Consider the following 21,577-nt stretch of genomic DNA (forward strand, 5'->3'; position numbering starts at 1 on the left):
GGAAGTGGCAAGATGGGCAAGAGCTTTAATGCTGTGAATCTGGCCGTTGGTAGTACTGTTAACAGCCCTAGTAACAGAGGGGGCTGACACACTTTTTAACCCCTCCAGTCATTTCAGTAATGATAGCTTTGGTGAAACACTGGCACAAGTTGCCCAGAGAGGTGGTAGAAGCCCCATCCCTGGAAACATTCCAGGTCAGGTTGGATGAGGGTTTGACCAGCCTGCTCTAGTTCCAGATGTCTCAGCTGACTGCAGGAGGGTTGGTCTATACAGACTTGAAAGGTCCCTTCCAACCCAAACCTGTGATTCTATGATTCTATGTTTCACATGAAAAATCACTCCCCCCTCACAGCAGTTATTCTCAAGAACAAACATGGAATCACAGAATCCCAGCATGGTGGACTTCTGAAGATCATCTAGTCTAACCCTTCTGCTAAAGCAGGGTCACCACCAGCAGGTTACCCAAGATCACAGCACCCAGGTGGGTTTGGAATATCTCCAGAGAAGAACACTCCACAACCTCTCTGGGCAGCCTGCATCAGGGCTCCAGCACCCTCACAGCAAAGATATTTTTCCACATCACCTCTTTTGTAGCAGGAAATTGCAGGTCATGTTCAGGGCTGGCAAGGAATGTCATGAAAAGACTGAGTAGAGCACAAGCCCAACATCCTCTCTTCTTCTTCATGTCAGGGCAATTTTCAGGTCCTACATTTGTCCATGTGCATTGTTGGTAATACAATCCACCTCTTGTACTGGCATGGCACACCTATTGCATGGATCACACAATAAAGATGCTCTGCAGGTAGCTAAGTGCTTGCCGGCTCTGAAAGGAGGCTTAGTTGAAGGCTCTCAGATGCTAAAAGATATTAAGTGAAATGAGATTTTTATCATGTATGTGTTTATTGAGCTGAGAATCCATACAAGGTAAACAAATGTTTACACTATCATACAGTAAGCATTTCCAGGGCTTGATAAAAATGATTGTCACTCACTGTGCTTCACCAAAAAAAAAAAAAAAAAAGGTTCATTTTAATGAATAAATAATTTGATGAAGTCAAAAAAGTATTTACAATATAAACAAATAAAAAGAAGGAAAAAAAACCCCAAAACATAAACAAACAACAGACTTTGGATATATTAATCTGAGCATTCTGTATTTTCCATTTTCTCTCTGTATTTCTGTCCAAGATTCTCTCTCTGAAGTGGTAAGGAATGGGTAGAAATTCCAACGGAAAAGAAGTTAACATGAGTTGGTATGTGTCTTCCCATTAGTTCAGATAAGCTACATATGGTTCATTTGTTATGTGTTAGGATACAAATATAACTAAAAAAAAAAAAAAAAAAGAAAGAAAAAATCAGACATTATCCAAAATGCCAGACAGCATTCTCCACGGAACAGAAAACGGACACGAGGCTGTGACGGGAACTGGCAACGCAAAGAGAACAGAAAAACACAAATCCCTTGGTAAGAATATCATTGTGCTCTCTTATTCACCAGAGGACCATGCTGCTTCACCACCTCGGTGCCCAGGGGTGCTGCAGGTGGTGCCCGACAGCTGCCGTGCGGTTGTGGTGGACGTTCAGATGGGTGTCAAGCGGCGGCATCGTAGTGGGAAACGGGCAGTGCAAGCAGGTTGAGAAACAGCTCTTTGGGCTCTTCAAAAGAGCCAAGTAGACAAAGCAGTAGAAGCAGAACACTGAGAAGTTGTCATCTCATTTTACATAGATATCATGGAGCGACTTTGCTTTGCTCGTGGTGGTGGTGAAAAGCGAGAACATCGCCTGTGCTGTTTACACCATCAGCCAGAATTCAAGTATTCCAGAGCTACTTCATAGCAGAATTTGTATTGATCCTGCAAAATCAGAAGAAAGCCACAAAGTCAGTTATTGAAGGAACTTAATTAAGGGGATCAATATTTCTCTTCTGTTAAAATTATTTACTATCAAGCTGTTGTCAGTGGGAACCAGATTGCAAATCCAATTTGTATTCAGATAAGGAAATCTTTATATTAACCAGACAATAGACATCACACATAGTAACTTACTCTGTTGCTCATATTAGATGTGTATTTAGCTGCTCTAAAACACTTGTATGAGAAGAATTGACTGCAAGTAAACAAATTGGCTTTCAACCCTTCTATCATCTGTCAAAATGTCCATGTACTTCAGCAGAACTGAAGTTATTGAAATTCCTCCCTGGAAATGTTCATCTTAATATAGACCCAGTGTCTAGCACTTCCCAGGTTGTAATGTTTATTTTCATGTCATTCATACCTCTGTACATCTCATGGCAAGAGCTGATCCTTGGTCCTCCTTCACATGCAGCCCAAATCCACACCAAAAATACTCTCCTTTCCCAGTGCAACAGGGCTGTTGGATCAGGCCTAAGCTAAATTAATCACAGAATCATAGAATGGTTTGGTTTGGAAAGGACCTTAAAGATCAGGTATTTCCAGCCCTGCTGTCATGGGCAGGGATACCTTCCACTAGCCTAGATTGCTCAAGATCCCATTCAACCTGGCTCTGAACACTTCCAGAGAGGAGACATCTGCAATCTCCCTGGGTCACATGTTCTAGTGTCTCACCACCCTCACTGTAAATAATTCCTTCCTAATATACAGTGTAAATATTCCCTCTTTTGCTTAAATCCATTTCCCCTTGCCCTATCACAACAAGCCCATGTAAAAAATCCCTCCCCAGCTTTTTTGTTGGCCCCTATTCAGGTACAGAAAGGCCACTATAAGGTCTCCTTGGAGCCTTCTTTTCTCCAGGACTCATTCCAACTAATTTTCAGCAGTTAATGGTGATGCACAAGTTAGGCTTTTAACAGGTCTTTTGTTACCCAAGTTTTCAGGTGCTGACCCTGTGCTTCAAACACAGACCTGCTGACCAAACAAGGGGTGATGGTTTTAAACTACAACAGGGAGATTTAGACCAGGGAGGAGGAAGAAATTTGCTATGCTGAGAACGGTAACACGCTGGCCCAGGTTTCCCAGAGAGGTGGTAGATGCTGCATACCTGGAAGCACCCCAGGTCTGGTTGGACTGGGCTCTTGAGTAACCTTATTTAGTTGAAGATGTCCCTGATGACTGCAAGGGGGCAGGACTCAATGACCTTTAAAGGTCCTTTCCAATCCAGACCATTCTATGATTCTATGAATATTTAGCAATAGTACACATTGAAATGAAACAAAAAAGCTGAAGGAGATAGTAAGTCTGTGTTCTATGAATCCAATGGCTTTGGCTTATAAAAATGCCTCTTTCTCTTATCCACTTAATTATTAATTAATTAATTATCAATTAATGAACAATAACTAAGCATTTACTGTCATGTAGGAACAAAACCAGACTTAACTGTCGGGCAGACTGAGCTTTCACCTTCCCAACATTAAAGTAAGTTGAAGATTACAATTACACTTCAGTTACAGTTTCCTTTTCATTAATACTTTGTAAAGAATTAACTCTTTTGACCTCTGCCTGTGAGTTTTGGGTCACATTTTAGCTGAGAGAGGAGACTCCACCTTAACGTGTAAGAGCACAAGTAATATCACAACAATCAAAAAGCCATTAATGAGCACACAGAATTTCTGAATTCTTTTCTTGAGAGCTGTCACTTCAAGAAAACAAATCTTAGGTGCACATATCCCCTAAGTTATGATTGAGATGGATGTGAGGTTTGAAGGTCTTGCAGAGCTTCCACAAGCTCGTTGTGCCTTCTTCAGAATGAGAAAAGAAGAAAAAAAGAAGAAAGGGAAGAAAGGAGAATGATGTAAATGATTCCTTTTCTGCTTTTATGGAATATATGTATCCAAATAAATGAAAATTATTCTCTAACTACAGAACAGATCAAAACAAGAGACCAGACACTCATCCATTTCCATTCTTCCACTCTTATTTTATGCTGATTTACAGATCCAGCAGAATAACTGTCATTTTCAGTAAATCAAATACCTGTCTTTAGGAGTAGACATACATTATTTCCCACTGTGTTCACTCATGTGTGTCCCTTGTACATTTTTATTATTCCCTTGGTGGTGGATATTAAAAGTCTCTTAACACTAGCTAGGTGCAGAAAGGTATATTTATTCCTCCCTTCCTCCCCAGAACACCTATTGGTGGGTCCAATAAGAAGGCTTTGGACATTCTGTAATAAACCTTTTGTAATATTTTGTGATACTGTTGTATGATGACTGAGGAATTTCATAGCTCCATATTTTATAGACGTAACATTCAGGTTTTTCCACTTGCAGGAAAATCAAAGGGTTCAATGAAATGAAGAGATGAATCTCTAAGTACGGACCATAAATACTGTCCTTCATCTCATCAGAAAGTGCCTAAAAGGTATTGATAAAGCAATCTGGAAACTAATTTTTTTTTTTTGTGAAATACTGTTATAATTCTGAGCATTTAATATTTTACCACAGAATTTTAGATAGATGAATATTATTGTTCTCATTTTTTCTTTTTCAGATATGGAAACTGAGGCAAAGACACGTTAATACAAGAAAAGTCATAAAGGATAAAGATAGTAGAATAATCAGGAAAAGCCCTCAAGTGTCCTGATGATTCCCTTTTTCACAGAATTACAGAAAGGTAGGGGTTGGAAGGGACCTTCAGAGGTCATCTAATCCAAGCCCTCTATTAAAGCAGAGTCACCCAGAGTAGGTTGTGTAGGGTCATAATGTCCATGTGGGTTTGGAATCTCTCCAGAGGAGACTCCACAACCTCTCTGGGCAGCCTGCTCCAGGGCTCCAACAGCCTTATGGGAAAGAAGTTTTTCCTCATGTTCAGGTGGAACCTTCTGGGTTCCAGTTCATGCCCATTGTTCCTTGTCCTGTCACAGGGCACCACTGAAAAGAGTCTGGCCCCATCCCCTTGTCCCTCACCCTTTAGCTACTGATAAGCAGATTGAGAAGATTCCCTCTAATGCTCCCTTTTCTAGGCTCAACAGCCCCAAGTTTCTCAGTCTTCCCTCCTCAGAGAGATGCTCCAGACCCTCCAGCACCTTCATAGCCCTGTGTTGGACTCTCTTCAGTAGTTCCTTGTCTCTTGAACTGGAGAGGCAAAACTGGACCCAGTACTACAGATGTGGCCTCACCAGGGCAGAGGAGATGGGAAGAAAAACCTGCCTGACCTGCTGCCTGTACCCTCCTTAATGCACCCCAGGACACCATTGGCTTTCCTGGCCACAAGGGCACGTTGCTGGCTCATGGTGAACTTGTCCACCAGGACTCTCAGGTCTTTCTGTGTGGGTCTGCTTACTGTGAAACAATCTACATGGAAACTGAAACCGAGCTGATTCAAGTATTTGTTCCTACAAAGCAGCAGGGCTAGACTGAAGAGATGTGCTTCAAACTCTGCTTTTCAGTGAATTATGTGATACTGGGAAAAATCCTCATTGTCCCATCTTTCTCTAAAATGAGGAAAACAACAGTGGTCTCCTTCACAAGTGCTTTGAAATCTCCTAATGAAAAGACCTCACAAGGCCTCTCAATGTCATTGAGGCATTCACAAAACCATCTTCAATTTACTGAATGCTATTTTTGTATTTTATAATAATGCATTTAGCTTTTGAGTAAGACAAAAAAAAAAGTTTCTCTGCTGGAACATGGAGACAGCTGCTTGACAAACCTACACCTGGAGAAGTGTCACAAATGGGAATTTATTGAGAGTGTTTTCTTCAGCCGAACATCTTCACACTGGAAATTTCCCTTTTATTTCTCTAAAATAAATGCAGGAGAGATCAGTGAGTTTTGTGGACTTCAGCTCTGGGAGAAGGGAGAACAGCAGGCCTGCCAAGTCTCTCTCTAAACTATACCATCTGAATGAAGAAGTAGGACATTTTTCTTAATATCTGGGAAATAAAAATGTATGGTTCACAGCGTGACAATTCTCCTTCTGAGAATATAAACTAGAGGAAGAGGAGCCAACTAAGCTGCTTCTCCCACCACTGCAGACACTTGATAGTTTCTCACTTGACACAGGATCCACAGTTCCACACCACTGGCTCATCACCCTGGGGTACTGCACAGCTGGCAACATTTGGCTTTTTCCCACGAGCCTGGCCAGAGAAGGGTTTAGGGGAGGATCTAGGATTTCACAGGTAGTATGGATGAGAGGGATGTGATGGAGAAGGTAGTGGGAGATGTTGTTCCATAGGACAGATGAGGCACAGTGGTATGTGTGGTGGGACAGCGGATGGCCCTAGCCATCTATACCCAGCAGAAATTCCTGCTTTCTGCCCATTCTCCTGTGTGTTTCACATCCAGATCTGAGGAGAAAGGGAGGCTCAGGGGAGATCTTATCTTTATCAGTCTGAAAAGAGCTTGTAGTGAGATGGTGGTCTGTCAGTTCTCCCAAGGAACAAGTGGTGGGACAAGAGGAAATGGGCTCCAGTTGCACCAGGGGAGTTTAGTTTGGACCAGAGGAAACATTTCTTCACTGAAAGGGTTGTCAAGGCTGACCAGGGCAATGGTGGAGTCCCTATTCCTGGAGGCATCTAAAAGATGTGTAGATGTGGTGATGAGGGACATGAGTTATCAGCAATGGCAATGATGTGTTAACATTTGGACTCAATGACCTTAAAGAGCCCTTCCAACCAAAACAATTCATTCTATGATTCTATAAAAATCAGTTTAGCATCCGTGGAGCCACCCAAATGCTTCTTCCTCTTGGCTATGATGCTAAGTTGAATCCAGCTGTCTCTTCAGTACCCACCTCTACATCAGGATGCTGTAAACTGCTGTCCTTTATAGACCAGTCTTCAGAACAGGGTATCACACTCCACCCCTCTCCAAGTACAGAGCTACCCACTGGCGTGTGAAAACCTGCTGGTTTCAGCTGTTCTGCAGCTCTTGTGCCATAGCAGCTGGCACTTCAGCAAGCCTCCATTTCATAAATAAATAAATAAATAAGCTCATAAAACACTCTCTAGGAAAATAATTGCACATGGCCCCTTGTTTCTGAACTTCGTTAATCTTTCTACGAGATAGCGCAGCCGTAATTAAATGCAATATTCTGGATGTCAAACTGAAATCCAGGGCTTTGATAAATATTAGGCGATTAAGCTATTTATAAAATATATAATTTGAAAATCTGGCATTCCATTTTGCATAACTATTATTTCTCCCCTGCAAGGGCTGCTCTCCACTTGGCTCAGCCTGCTAGAAAAGAAAATTAATAAGGATGTGCGGCTGAAAGTTTAAAACTCTTAAAAATTTCAAATGAGAGACAAAGTCTCCTTGGGAAGAAAGCAGTGCAAAAATACTCTTGTAAGTGAAGTGACTCCATTATCCCCTTTGAAAATGACTTGCTTGCTTTGTGAACAACTCCCACTGCAAATCCTGGAAATCTTACTGAGTCTTCTGAGAAAAAAAGAAAAATAAAAAAACCCTCAACATTATTCTGTTTAGTGGTGCAGTTAAAAAGCTCATACCAGAAGGTCCACCATGTTGGGCTTATTATTCCTCAGTGTCTTCACAGCATGGAATACATCAACAGCCCTCTGATGTCGAAGCATTTCACAAACGATACTGATTGCACAAAATGTCCCACTGCGGCCACCTCCGTTCCTGCAAAAGAAGTGATAAAATGGCTCCGTGAGAACTGACTCCATCTGACAAGTTCCTACAGCACCAGGGATGGTTACAGAGGGCAGAAGTTCCAGTAGGGAGAAATCAGAGAAGGTTCTTGCCCTCTAAGTTTGATGAACTCTAGGCAGAACATGGCTTTTAATTGGAATTAATGGGCTGAAAGATTTCAAAGCTATGATTCAGATTTCAGGAGGCTATAAGTCTGGAGGGAATTGAGCATCTGAGTTTTCCACCACCCTTCAGTGAACACTTGAGACAGCACAAAGAGGATGCTAAAATAACAACAAGGTACTTTCAGATTCATAGAATCATGGACTCATGGTTTGGGTTGAAAAGCACCTTTGAGGGTCATCTAGTCCAACTCTCTTTTAATGAACAGAGACATCTTCAACTAGATCAGGTTGCTCAGAACCCTGTCCAACCAGTGCTTCCAGGGGTGGAAACAATTCAGTTTAACAGCCCTTTGCACTGTAATGGTTGGACTTCAAGATCTTCAAGGTCTTTTCCTACCATAGTGATTGTGTGATAGTGATTCTGTAAACCCACGAGGTTGCAGTGAACGCATGGCCTAGAAATGCCATAGAGAAAGTGAATTAGAATCACAGAACCTTAGGAGTTGGAAGGAACCTCAAAAGATCATCTAGAATCTTCATGTTCTTTTTATTCTGGATCCTAATGCTTTCCTCCTGGACCCAAAAGTGTTTTGAAGGAACACAGAGAAAGTGAGTTCTTGAATTCCTTTTATTCTAGATCCTGCTGCTTTCCTCTTGGACTCAAAAGTGTTTCAGAGGAACAGCAAAAGCACCCAAAGTCTTGTGTGTAGGAGCCCTTCTGGTGGCTCCCTCCTTCAAGGTGCACTAGGTGGGGCTGTGCTGTTCCCTTTTAGAAGTGTATGCATTCCCCCTCCACCCGCGGTGTCAGGATGAGAACCCGAAGTGACTTTCTAACAAAGAAGCTGGGCACAAACGTTCATGTGCAGGATCAAATATAGTATTTAATAATACTTTATCCTTGGTTATTTTTAATCTCGAAGAGAATCTCTTTCTTTTTGGAAGCCCTATTATTTCTACAGCTATTCTAATCAGAATCTTTAGGCTGTGCTTCACTGGAAATAATAAGACCTTAATAACTACCAGCGTGCGGATGAGTTAGGGAGCAGGTCTTTCAAACCAGCTTCTCAAATGGTTGATTTTCAAAGGGAGATACAACATCGCACATCTGTCACATCCCAGCAGCCTGAAAAGAATGCTCTCTGCTGCCAAAACATTGCCTGATATTGTGGGACTCTTTGAGAATTTTAATTAAAATAAAGTCATTTAAAAGGATTATATTAGAAGCTGCTTCTTTCTTTACCGCCTGGAAGTGACGCATGGTGTGATGTTGTACAACTGTTTAATATCATCAGCCACCTCAGAGATAACAGTAATTTGCACTTCAAAAGGGTTTTTTGTTGTGGTTTTTTTCTTTTTTTCAACTAAAGATCTCAAAACATTAATTAATCACACTGCACAATGCTCCTTTGATGAAAGTATTATTATCCCCATTCTACAGATGGGGAAACTGGAGAGCAATGACTTGTTCAAGGACAGTGATAGTGGGAATTATTAATACACTCTTAGGTTTTCCTCCATTGTTCTAACACTGGGGCCCAACATTTGGAAGAGTGTTAGTGTGTGCTTTTCCCATTATCATCCCCCTTCTCCATTGTAGTAGCATCTCAAAACATGTTTAGAGGAAGAGGTGTGCAACTTCAGGCTCAGAAGAATTGGTCTCAAAAGATTGGCTTAAAAGAAGATAAACAGCACGTGCAAGTGTTAAGCTATATCAAAAATAGCAGAGTGGATGATGGTCCCAGGGGAGCACAGAGGTCACAGGAGGACAGAAATATAGGGTTCACCAAAAGAGTTGTCAAACCCTGGAAAATGCTGTCCAGGGAAGTGGTGGAGGAATCATCACTGGAGGGATTAAAAGAAGCATAGATGTCATGCTGAGGGACGTGGCTTAGTGGTGGACTTGGCAGTGCTGGGTTAATGGTTGAACTTGATGTTCTTAAAAATCTTTTTCAACCCAAATGATTCTATGAATCTATGGTTTTATGATGTACCATTACTAGAAAAAGTTAAGTCAACTACAGGGTCTTTATGACTGGTCTATCACACCACCTTTACTTCTGTCCTTTAAGTCTGCAAGAGGAATAAGCCTTCTAATACTCCTTATTTCCACAGTCTTTGTGTCTAGAAATAAAAGGTATGCTGTGCTGAAGGTGTAATTTTGATTTACTCTGAATAAACATGCAACTTTTCCATTTGCAAAAGTCACTGGACATCTTTATATAAAATAGAGTTAACTTTCACAGGGGTCTAGCAAGAGAGGGAAACTCATGAATCTTTGAAAAAAAAAAGATACCATTCATCTTTCTTTCCTCCTGATGTAGCTGAAGATGTCCCTGCTCATTGAAGACTGACCTTTCATAGAATCACAGAATTGTCAGGATTGGAAGGGACCTCAAGGATCATCTAGTTCCACCCTCCTGCCATGGGCAGGGACACCTCACATTAGATCAGGTTGCTCAGAACCCCATCCAGCCTGGCCTTAAAAACTTCCAGGGATGGGGTTTCTACCACCTCCCTGGGCAACCTGTTCCAGTGTCTCACCACCCTCATGGTGAAGAAGTTCTTCCTAACATCCAATCTGAATCTACCCACTTCTAGTTTTGCTCCATTCCCCCTAGTCTTACCACTACGTAAAAAGTTCCTCACCAGCTTTCTTGTAGGCCCCCTTAAGATAATGGAAGGCCACAATAAGGTCTCCCTGGAGCTTTCTCCTCTCCAGACTGAACAGCCCCAGCTGTCTCTGCCTTCTGATCATCCTGGTGGCCCTTCTCTGGACTCGTTCCAACCAAAAGCATTCTATGATTGATCCTTTGGAGGAATTTAAATCAATAAAGCTTTAAAACGAGCAGTTGTATTATTCAGATGAGATGATGAGATGAGGCATCCATCTCATCATGTATCCAGATGAGATGGATGCCTCTTCACAGATCATTTTAAAGTTGGCACAAACCTCTGAGATTGTCCTCCTCTGTTCCTGGTACTTACAAGCAATGCACGACGGTGCGTCCCTCTCCCCCATTATATTCTTCCTGCCACTTCTCGACTTGGCGGATGAGCTTCAGGAAGGAACGCTTAGACACCGGAGTGTCTCTGTACATAGGCCATCCTAGGAACTGGAACTGCTGCACCATCCGATAGCCATCTTGGGGCTGTAAGAGATTGAGCCAACAGGCAGGAAAAACACCAGAGTTATTTTGGGGTGCATAAATTGACCTGTTTGCTATCGCCGAGGAGAAGCTGCTCAAGCAGCTCACCCCTGAACAAAATACTAATGTAATTTCAACTGCCCTTGAAGAGCTACAGCTTTTCATTTCCAGCAGAGTTATTAGCACAGAAGGTTTTAAACAGAGTGCTATGCAAATAGACCAGAACAGAGCAATGCTACAGCTGCAGGATCAAGCAAATAATGAATTAATATCATAGCAGGAACTTGGTAGCAACACAACTTCAATTACATACTTTTTTTTTCCTACATGCTTCAGCATTTTGAAGAATGTTTGTGTGCTTCTGTCTTTTTTACTTTTTTTTACCGAAAAGGTCAAAACCTCTCAAGATATCTTGAAGCAGGAAGCATTTAAAAAACCAAATGAAACCCTCAGATGATTCTGGCTTATGTATATAAAAAAAAAAATCTAACTACATTTTATTTTATTGTGTGCTCCTGCAGCAGTCAGAACCCCTCTGGGTGACACATTCCTGAAGCAGTTGCTTTATGGTGATTTAAAATCAAAAAGGAGCACAGAACAAGTGTTAGTGGCAGAAAATTACAGTCTTTTGAAGAGGGGCATAATAAACACACACATGAAAGGTGGATTTGTAGGCTAGGATTTGCCACTTTCACGTCTGGGCAAAGTAAAGGGCAGTTCAGTGCCAGTTTAAATAAAAGCAGCATTCCAAAATGTTGCAACACAATTTTGTCTCTAGAGTGAGAGGTCATAGAGAGGATCTAAATTTAACAAAACACAGGAATAAACCAAAGTGGATGGAGCATTAGATATGTTCCTCAGTGGGTTTTGCCTGCTTTATGTCAAAATTTGGAATCTTCTGATTTCCTGGTTGGTTTCTTTCAGCTGATGACCTCCTCTTCCCAAAGCACATCAGCTATACCCAGCTCACATCAATGCTGCTGGAGACTGTGGGTTTATATTGCCACATCCATTGTGAATGCAAGACCTTTGTAGTATTGAATAAATATCTTGCTATATGCCATCTGCTTCTCCTTTTGGGTATTAACATGTTTTGGGGAGTCTTTCATTGTTCTGATTGAAACCAAGGAGATGATGTAGCTTTCAGGACAAGGGTACATTTAGACTAGATAGAAGGAAGACATTTTTTCCAGTGAGGGTTGTGAGACCCTGTCGCAGGTTGCCCAGAGAAGTGGTAGACACCTCATCCCTGGAATCATTCCAGCTTGGGTTGTCTGGGGCTCTGAACAACCTGCTCTGGTTGTAGGTGTACATGCTCACTGCAGGGGGGGGTTGGACTAGATGATCTTCAAAGGTTCCTTCCAACCCAAAACATTCTATGCTACTATGATTCTAGAGGATAGGGGATTTCAGGGCAGTTCCTGACTCTTCAGCAGGGATTGCAGCTCATTCGTACCTGTGGTTCTTTGGTGATGGTATTCCCTCTATCTGGGAAAAGATACCTGGTCAGTGGTGGAAACTTTTTTTCCACTCAGCTTAAAAAACATAGAATCATAGAATCATAGAATCAGTCAGGGTTGGAAAGGACCACAAGGATCATGTAGTTCCAACCCCCCTGCCATGGGCAGGGACACCTCACACTAGATCAGGCTGGCCAGAGCCTCATCCAGGCTGGCCTTAAACACCTCCAGGGATGGGGCCCCAACCACCTCCCTGGACATGTCTCATGTAGTCTTCTGTCAACTTTATGAGAGCGCCGTGGCTGGATATGAGAATGTAGTTGTCCCACATATGTTATGAAGGGTGATTACTGAGACAAGGCCTTCACTAAAAGCCTAGGACTGGCATTGAAAACGATGAAGGATTGGTGGACAGCTTTCTTCACATGACACAGAGTACAAAGATACAAGATGGCTGATTTCAAACTGTTGAAGGCAGGACTGATTTTGGCATTTCATGGCTACTGCACAATCTGAATCCCGCATTTATGTCATTTGCATTTAACACATCTGAGATATGCATGAAAATGTTTTTCACTTCAGTTACACATAGGAGGCTCTTTCTCACTGATTATGGTGTGACTGAGTATTATAGAATCATAGAATCATTTTGGCTGAAAAAGACCCTTAAGATCATTGAGTCCAACTGTTATCTAACTTGCTTTCAAAGAAATAAGCTGAAAAATGAGAATGATTACAGAGAAGGTTGGAGACAGGTGGCGGTTGGTCTCTTCTTCTGAGTAACAAGTGGCAGGACAAGAGAAAATGGCCTCAAGTAGCACCAGGAGATATTTAGATGGACATGAGGAACAATTTCTTCCTCAGAATGGCTGTCAAGCCCTGAAACAGGATGCCCAAGGTACTGGTGGAGTTACAGTCCCCAGAGGGATTGAAAATCTGTGTAGATGTGGCATTGAGGGACATGGTTTAGCAGTGGATGGATTAACAGTTGGATTTGTTGATCTCAAAGGTCTTTTCCAAATGAAACACTTCTATGATTCCACTTAAATTTAACTTTATTTTTTTTTTTTTGGTGACCTGAGTAGAACCATCTCATCTGCTGAGACAGAGCAGATGAGCATCCATACCCTGGCTGCATTGTAAATTCGGAATATCCGGCTGATTATGTCTTCTTCTAAATCAGCTGATACAAACTCCACCTGAATAGGACCGTGTCGGTGTACTCCATTTTCTGGCCAGTACTGAGGACACAGCTAAAGAAAATCACAAGCACAAAAGTAGAGAGTTAATGAGTTTGAATTTCATGCTGCCTCCATAAACTTTCCCAGATCTTTCTTTGTGCTCCATTTATGACTGAAATTCTCCTGAAATATCTTCATAAAATACACCATGTGCTTTAATACTCTGAAGGGAGCATCAATTCTCCAAACTCAGGACTCAACTTTCACGTCTGTTTCATTACCCGTGACTGACAGTACTGTTTAGCATCAGCATTGCTTTACATTTTTCAATAACTGCTCCATTTCATCTTATGAATGCCACCCCAAAATAGCAATTCTGCTTTCTTTAGTGCTCAGAAAACATCATTCCTTAGGTATCTAAAGATCACAAAGTAATATTACCATTATCTTGCACAGTTTTAGTGACTAATAATCATGGCGGCTTAATGCAGGAACCAATTATCATCCCTGTTAATACTTTAAAGATTAGATCAACACATTGCAAGGAGATTTTTGAAGCTAGGCTCTGCTTGTATATTTTTTTCCATAAAACCCTTAATGATTTCCAACTGTCCCCCACCCCCTAGGATATTTAGAGCAGCTCCAGCATGTAGTTTTTGCAAACATTCACCAAAATTAAGTATGAACTCGTGAAATTTTGTTTGCTTGCAGAAGCATTGATGTCAGATTTGGAACTTCATTTCATTCAGTAAAACAGCTGTGGTCTTCATTCTGCTGCCTTGACTGTTACTGATCCAGAGCTGAGCTGACAAATCACATTTACTCCAGATGTTGTTTTGCATTTCTTATAACACTTAGTCCTCCACAAAGCTGTTTGGAGATGACTACATTTTAGGGAAACATAATCACTTACTACATCAATTAAGAAGAGAACAGGGTCTGATTTGCAGGAGTTCACTTTAACAAGTTAAACTCAGAAATTTCAAGGAGGAAAATATATTTTTCATTTATCTTAAACTCCCCCTAGATTCAGTCTGCTGAGCAAATTGATTCTCAAGTATTGCTTCAATCTTGGACAACTTTTTGTTGTTATGAAATATGCTAGTGTCAAAATATAACTTATATAACTAATGCAAATGCTCAGATCATTTTAGACACGTACAATTTAGTGCAAGCCTTTCAAACACACAGGGATACTGTTATAACAGACCTTTGCAAAAGCCCTAAATGAGAATAAGCAGAGCTCTTTGCTGGAGCTGTTTTGGGAAGCCAAGATTTTCCCAGCTCTCAAGATATCAAAAGCATTCAAGGCCTGTGTGTTCTGCATGTGTGTGATGCCAGCAACTCTCTTGAAGTCAGAGATGCTGTGAAGGGTGGAATTTCATTTCCCAACAGAGCATAACAATCTACAGAAATTGCCTAATATCTAAACAGAACTGTAAATACTCCACATACACATAAACAATAATGATAAGAGTAATTATTAATAAATCTGGATGGAATGAGTGTTTTTAATAAGCTCTGCCCTCTCTTCACTTCTGTGTGCTCCAAGGGCTGGGAGATTTATTCCTAATGAAAAGATTGTTACATTAAGAGGGAAAAGGTTTAACATACTGCAGAGGCAGGTGCATTTACTGCATATCCCAATAGCTTTTAAAAGCCTGCAAGGCTAATAAATGCTGGAAATAGCCATGCACTATTGTAAATTCAAAACACAGCCCACAAATTAAAACCCCTCTGTTCAGCAGTCCCTAACAGTCTGACTCCCCCGAGTCTTTCCTTATTCACTCAGAAAATAATCTCAGGCTCATGAATAAAAGTTTTGTCTTTCTATTTTGCTCCCTGTAGACAATGGAAAGGGCTTGGAATCAGAAATTCAGCCTTTTAAAACAGCGTGTGGAATTCCTACACATCCCTTTTGAAAGACAAAATGGGAGATTAGCGTGTTTTGAAAACAAATTCTTCATGTGCAAAAGGAAAAAAGAAGAGGAGGCATTTTTCTTAAGACTGTGCAATAAACAAAGCTAAAATGATTCTTGAGCATATCCCAAATGAAAATGACATCCAGCCTTCTATAAAAAAAAACAAACAAAACAACCCAACCCAAACAACAGTGCTCTTAACTAATAATTAGCAAATGTTTACATAGTAAGAACCTGGAGTGCCACCACCTTATTCCAGCGTATGGCTGGTGCAGTGCGTGGGAGCCAAGGAAATGATATCTGTGTAAGGACCTGGAACTGCACCACTGAGAGCCAGGTTGTAGGATGCTGAGTGATTAATGCCAGTGATTAAATTGCCAAACCAGTAGGTACTGTTTTCCAATTTTCTAAGGAACATGTATAGCATGCACAAATCTTTTGTGAGGCAAGTGCATCCTCTCACACATTTCACTGTCCTGTTTTCTCTTCTGAAGGATGCTTAGTGCCCAGCCTTGTTTAGCTCCTCTCTCTTTGCTAACAATGTCATGTTGTGCCAAACATAACACAGATTTCCCCACTAGGAACACTGATCCCCTGGTAAGCAGACCAAGGCCACTGACCAGCTTCAGGCAGGGTAATGAGTAGCTGTTGGATTCTGTTCATGACTTTTGGCTATAAATACTGTGTTTCAGACTTGAGTCAGAATCTGACAACCACCATTTGGAGGTTTTAGCAACTCTTCCCGAAGTATCTTCTCTTATCAGAATAAATTATAGGTGTATGTACTTATGTGTGTCTTCTTCAGTCCCCTCATCATCTTTGTAGCCTCCACTTCACTCTTTCCAGTAGCTCCTTGGCTCTCTTGAACTAGGGAGCCCAGAACTGGATACAATACTTCAGATGTGACCTCACTAGGGTGGAGGTGGTGTAGGGCAGGAAGAGAACCACCCTTGACCTACTGGTCACACACTTCTTAACACTTCCTAGGAGATCATTTCCCTTCTTGACCATGAGGTCACACTACTGGCTCATGGTGAACTTTTTGTCCACCAGATGCTGCTGCTGGTCTGATTTACTCCTCTTTCCTTATGTGTCTGCAAGCTACAAATCAATTTTTTAGTGTGTTGGCACTTAATGTTGTTTTACGAAACTAATGTTCTAAAGCTCTTCTGAAATATCAAAGCTTTAGCAGTCCTCTTTGGAAGGGAGCAGTTTTCTGGACTTACTTGTGCAGGATCCACATCATTCAGCATAACTATTGAGGTGCAGTGATAATCTAGGACCAGTCTCCAGAAATCTTTGACAGTATTTGGTAAAGGATGCTGAGTAACTATAAAAGCAGATGGTTGCTTGTAGCTCTGCAAAGAAATAACGAGATGGTGAGAAGAGGGAGAAATCCATTTAGCCCCTAAAACTTTGGGACTGAAAGGATTATTTCTATTTTTTTTTAATTAATACACTGTTTTCAGCCTTTCCCCCAGATCTTATAGAATTACAGAATTGTTTCAGTTGAAAATAACTTCTAAGATCATTGAGTACAACCATCAACTTAACACCACCATGTCTGGAAGTGCCATGTCTACATGTTTTTTAAACTCCAGAGACACTCCATCGCCTTCCTGGCCAGTCTGTTCCAATGCCTTATCACTCTTTAATTAAAGAAATGTTTTCTAATATCCAACCTAAACTTCCCCTGGCACAACTTGGGGCCATTTCCTCTTGTTCTATCACTGCATACTAGGGTGAAGAGACCAACCCCCATCTCACTACAACCTCCTTTCAGCAATGAAGCCTTTTCTTCTCCACCTTACAAGCTTCAATATTAATAAACTGTATTTGGGCAAAATCTAACCTCTGCAGATGTTATATTTGTGAAATATGTTTTATGCCACAGGCATGGAGTCAAATCATCAGAGGTCTTTGCCTCCAGTAAAAATGCAACCTTTAACTCAGCACATGCCCCTCAGTATCACATCTACATGTGTTTTAAACCCCTCCAGGGATGGGGAGTTGACCACTGCCCTGGGAAACCTGTTCCAGGGCTTAAGCACTCTTTCAGTAAATACATTTTTCCTAATATTCAATCTAAACCTCTCCTGGTGCAACTTGAGGTCATTTCCACTCTTCCTTTCTCTTGCTTCTTGGGAGAACAGATCAACTTCCACCTTGCTCCAACCTCCTTTCCACAAGAACCTCTCCCCTGAACCTCCTTCTCTCCAGGCAAAAGAACTCCACTTCCCTCACCCTCTCCTCACAAGACCTGTGCTCTAGATTCCTCACCGTCTTCGCTGCATTTCCCTGCACATACTCTAGCACCTCAATGTGCTTGTAGTGAGGAACCCAAAACTGCATCCTGTATTTGAGGCACAGCCTCACCAGTGCTCAGTACAGGGGGACAGTCACTGCCTTAGTGCTGTCACACTGTTGCTGATCCTAGCTAGGATGTTGTTGGCCTTTGGCCACCTGGGTTTATGCTGGCTCACATCCAGCTATCAACCAGCACCCCCATATCCTTTTCCACCAGGCGGTTTCTTGCCACTTTGCCCCAGGCCTAGAGTGATGCATGGGGTTGTCTTGACCCATGCATAGAGACCTGGCACTTGGCCTTCTTTAGCTTCAATTTGTGTGCCTCAGGCCACCTATCCAGCCGATCCTTGGAAGTTTTATGCAGATGAGAGGTGCTTGAAAGTCTTTCCCTGACTCCCTCACTTAGGAACCCTGGCAGTTTTCCAGGGAAAGTGATTCTCAACCTCATTGTGATACTGAAAATTTTGCTTGCTACCCCTCAAAGGGCTCTCGTCCATCAGTGAAGAGCTGCTGCAGAAGCTTGGCTAGGGAGTTTCAGCTGGAAGGCAACCCAAATCACCTCATGCCTTGGAGCCTTTTGTAGAGACACCATTTTGGATCCAGCTGATTGTTTCAGCAGTGAAGAAGGGAAGTATTTTCAAAGCAAATACTGAGCCACTGCTCTTTTTGAGCAACATTTAATTTAGAGAAGAAAACAGAACTGAACTCTTGAGGAAAGAAGACGATTAATGGCAAGGTTGGAAATTGCAGATCAAGGAAGCTCTGTTCTAACACGAAATGTTGTTGACCTACTGTGGGCACCTAGGGAAGCCACTCCAACTTTTATCTTAGCTAGATAAGCAGAAAGATAATGCATCTACCTTTTTACAGAGAGGTTTTGAACTTAGGCTTATTTTAGGAAAATACTTTGAGAACTTGGAAGGGAAGAAAGGTAAAAACTGCTATAAACTGTTATTACCCCAGCTTCACTTTTCCAAAAGACCATTTACAACGTGTTCAGTCTTTGCTAACTTCTCATTTCTTGTTGTTTATGTGTTTGAGAATTGCAATTACTATACCCCTAAATTGTCAGAGATAGGATATAAGTATGCCTTTACAGACTGTAAAGGCAGTTTAAGTGTCTTTTTACTGGTATTCTATTAGCAGTATCAGAATCACCATTGATGCATTAGAAAGAAAAAAAAAAATCCACGCAAACATGAGGAGGAACCATTAATTCCAACAGAAATAAACAAAAAGGCTGAAGTAATAGCTTGTGTACTGTCTTGTGCTGACAGACAATTATTTTTTCTGTTAATTACCGGTTAAATGAGAAACAACGGGAACTGAAATATTGATGCAAACCTTATTATCCTGTTCTACTGCCTTGGTGTCTCAATAGGTAACTTTTTTTTTTTTTTTTTCAGGCCAGATGGTTAAAAATTCAAGCACTAGGGAGAAATGCAGACAGGTTTCATTTTTCAGAACTCCCTGATTTGCTCTTGGAGCACGGCATTGGAACCTTGGCAGTGACATAACATATGTGGGATCCTAAATGTACCGGGGAGTTTAAAGATTTTGTGCCATGTTTATTTATTTATTTTATTTATTTATTTTTTAAAGCAAGCTAGAAAGATTTTGGTCATCTTATGCTGACTCTACTTTTTTAGCATTGCTCAGTTTTGAAGGGCTGCTTATTCCCTTTTTCTTCATTATTAATGAGGTAGAGGAGACTTACATCCATCAGGGCAGCATTAATGTAGTTACTGCTCTCCCCATCTATCGTTATGAGGAAAGGCAGGCATCTGTCTGGAGGCAGAACATCCATGCAGCGGTTCTTTTCATGATTGCGTGGTAGAAGTGCTATGCTGCAGTCTTCTACACGCAGAGTTGGAGTCACCATGTTTAAAGTCTTTCAAAAAAAGAGTAAACAAATGCAACAGAGAAATTAACACAGCGGTGGAAGCATCCCAAAATATTTAAGGGTGGATCAAGTCGGCATTCAGCTTCAGCGGGAATCAGTATGCAGAGAAATGAAAACACATCTCAGTCAGCAGGCTTTGGAAGCCAAAAAAAAACACCAAACTAAAAAAAAAATCAAACAAAAAACCCACCCCAAATCCTGGGAGCATAAAGATGTGAAAAATAACCTCAAAGACAGCTGGCAGAGCAAACCTGCCTTCTGGAGAGAGGACAGCAAGAGGAATCGACATACTTCCCTTGAGGAAAAGGAGGATTTTACTACTACCCCACAGCCTTCTTTTATATACAACATAATTCAATACCAGTTAGTGGCATCCTGTTTTCCTTTTTTTTTTTCCCCAGTCTTTCCCTCCTACATCTGGTCCTAAATTGGTTGGTTATAAGCAAGCTGGTCTTAAGTTGCTTAGTTATAAGCAAGTACTTCACCAAAACTCTTTGTATAGCTTAATTGTATAGCTTCTAGGTGACACACCAGCCACAACTTACCCTGAATTCCTCTTTGATCTGGCTGGAGTTAGTTTGAGGATCCAGTTTATTCATTTCATAGTACACAGACCTAACTTGGGAAGCTGGGATTGATGTGTCCCCACAAAGACAGGCTTCCAGAATGGCATCGTGGATGAAGACATACTGTTCCTGGTAAGGCAAGAAAAATAATTATCGACATAGAATGTGCTAAGGGTATTTTAGTTAAAAAAACAACACAAGTAATATGGTTCACAGAAACACAGAATCATCATGGTTGGAAAAGACCTCAAAGATCATCAAATCCAATTATTATCTAACTCTACCAAGGCTAATATTACACCATATCCTTGAGTGCCATATTGAGAAGGGTTCTAAATATATCCAGGGACAGTGATTCAACCACTTCCTTGGGCAGCCTGTTCCAGTCTTTGATAACCCTTTTGGTATAGAACTTTTTCCTAATGTGCAACCTAAACCTTCCCTGATGTCATATGATGCCGTTTCATCTTACCCTATCAATTGTGACTTGTGAGGACTTTGTCACTAGTTCTCTTGGACTTGGTCTCTTGAAGCGACACTAGAAGGAATAACTTTCACTGAAGTTCACTAAACTTTATCTCATTTAGAATCATTTAGAAATGAATATGAAAGGATTGACTGAAATTAGTCACAAGAACAAACAGGAGTGCAAAAATACTCTATAAAGACCCTCAGATTTCTGGTTTCCTCGTTCCTCTGCCCAGTTCCTCAGACCTCTGCACAGATAGCGCAGGTGCTGTCATGTAACTGAGCCTCAATGAGATATACTCCAGAGTAAATCTTCCCTGGAGAGGAAACACTCATGACTTTGCTTTCTTTTAAAAGCCACTATGAACCTGAACCGCAAAATAGCTGTGCACTTGTTTGGGCAGTGGTTCTTCAGGTTTGCATTGGATTATATTCTGTGTATAATTGAATAACCTACTTTCTGAATCACAGAACCCCAGCATGGTAGGGTTGGAATGGACCTTTAGAGATCACCTAATCCAACTACCCTGCTAAAGCAGGGTCATCCACAGCAGGTTGCTCAAGGTCATGTCCAGTTGTGTTTGGAATCTCTATAGAGAAGGAGACTCTGCAAACTTTCTGGGCAGCCTGTTCCAGTGCTCCATCACCCTCAGAGAAATTTTTCTTTAAGTTCAAGTGAAACCTCCTCTGTTCCAGTTTGTAACCATTGGCCTTGTCCTTTCACTGGCCAGCACTGAAAAGACCCCAGCCTCATCATCGAGACCTCCACCCTTTACATATTGCTTGGCACTGATAAGATCCCTTCAAAAATTTCTCATTTCCAGGCTGCAGAGCCTCAGGTCTCTTCAGCCTTTCCTCCTCACAGGGATGCTCCAGTCCCCTCAGCAGCTTTGTGGCCTGTGTTGGACACTCCAGTAGTT

General features: G+C 41.4%; 1 protein-coding gene across 1 annotated transcript in view; it reads right to left on the reverse strand.

The window, feature by feature from the left end:
• Window positions 1-1,465: 1,465 nt before the first annotated feature.
• The window catches only part of PTPRM (protein tyrosine phosphatase receptor type M), a 515,441-nt gene continuing 495,329 nt past the window's right edge, over window positions 1,466-21,577 (reverse strand). Inside the window, exons 29-35 of the mRNA XM_054381571.1 lie at window positions 20,169-20,318; window positions 19,438-19,611; window positions 16,640-16,771; window positions 13,438-13,563; window positions 10,690-10,853; window positions 7,435-7,570; window positions 1,466-1,853 (exon numbers count right to left, since the gene is read on the reverse strand). Of these exons, the coding sequence (XP_054237546.1) occupies window positions 1,800-1,853; window positions 7,435-7,570; window positions 10,690-10,853; window positions 13,438-13,563; window positions 16,640-16,771; window positions 19,438-19,611; window positions 20,169-20,318 (936 nt within the window). The 3' untranslated portion in view covers window positions 1,466-1,799. The remainder of the gene's footprint in view (window positions 1,854-7,434; window positions 7,571-10,689; window positions 10,854-13,437; window positions 13,564-16,639; window positions 16,772-19,437; window positions 19,612-20,168; window positions 20,319-21,577) is intronic.

This window comes from Indicator indicator, chromosome 6, assembly GCF_027791375.1.
Source record: "Indicator indicator isolate 239-I01 chromosome 6, UM_Iind_1.1, whole genome shotgun sequence".
Lineage (NCBI taxonomy): Eukaryota > Metazoa > Chordata > Aves > Piciformes > Indicatoridae > Indicator > Indicator indicator.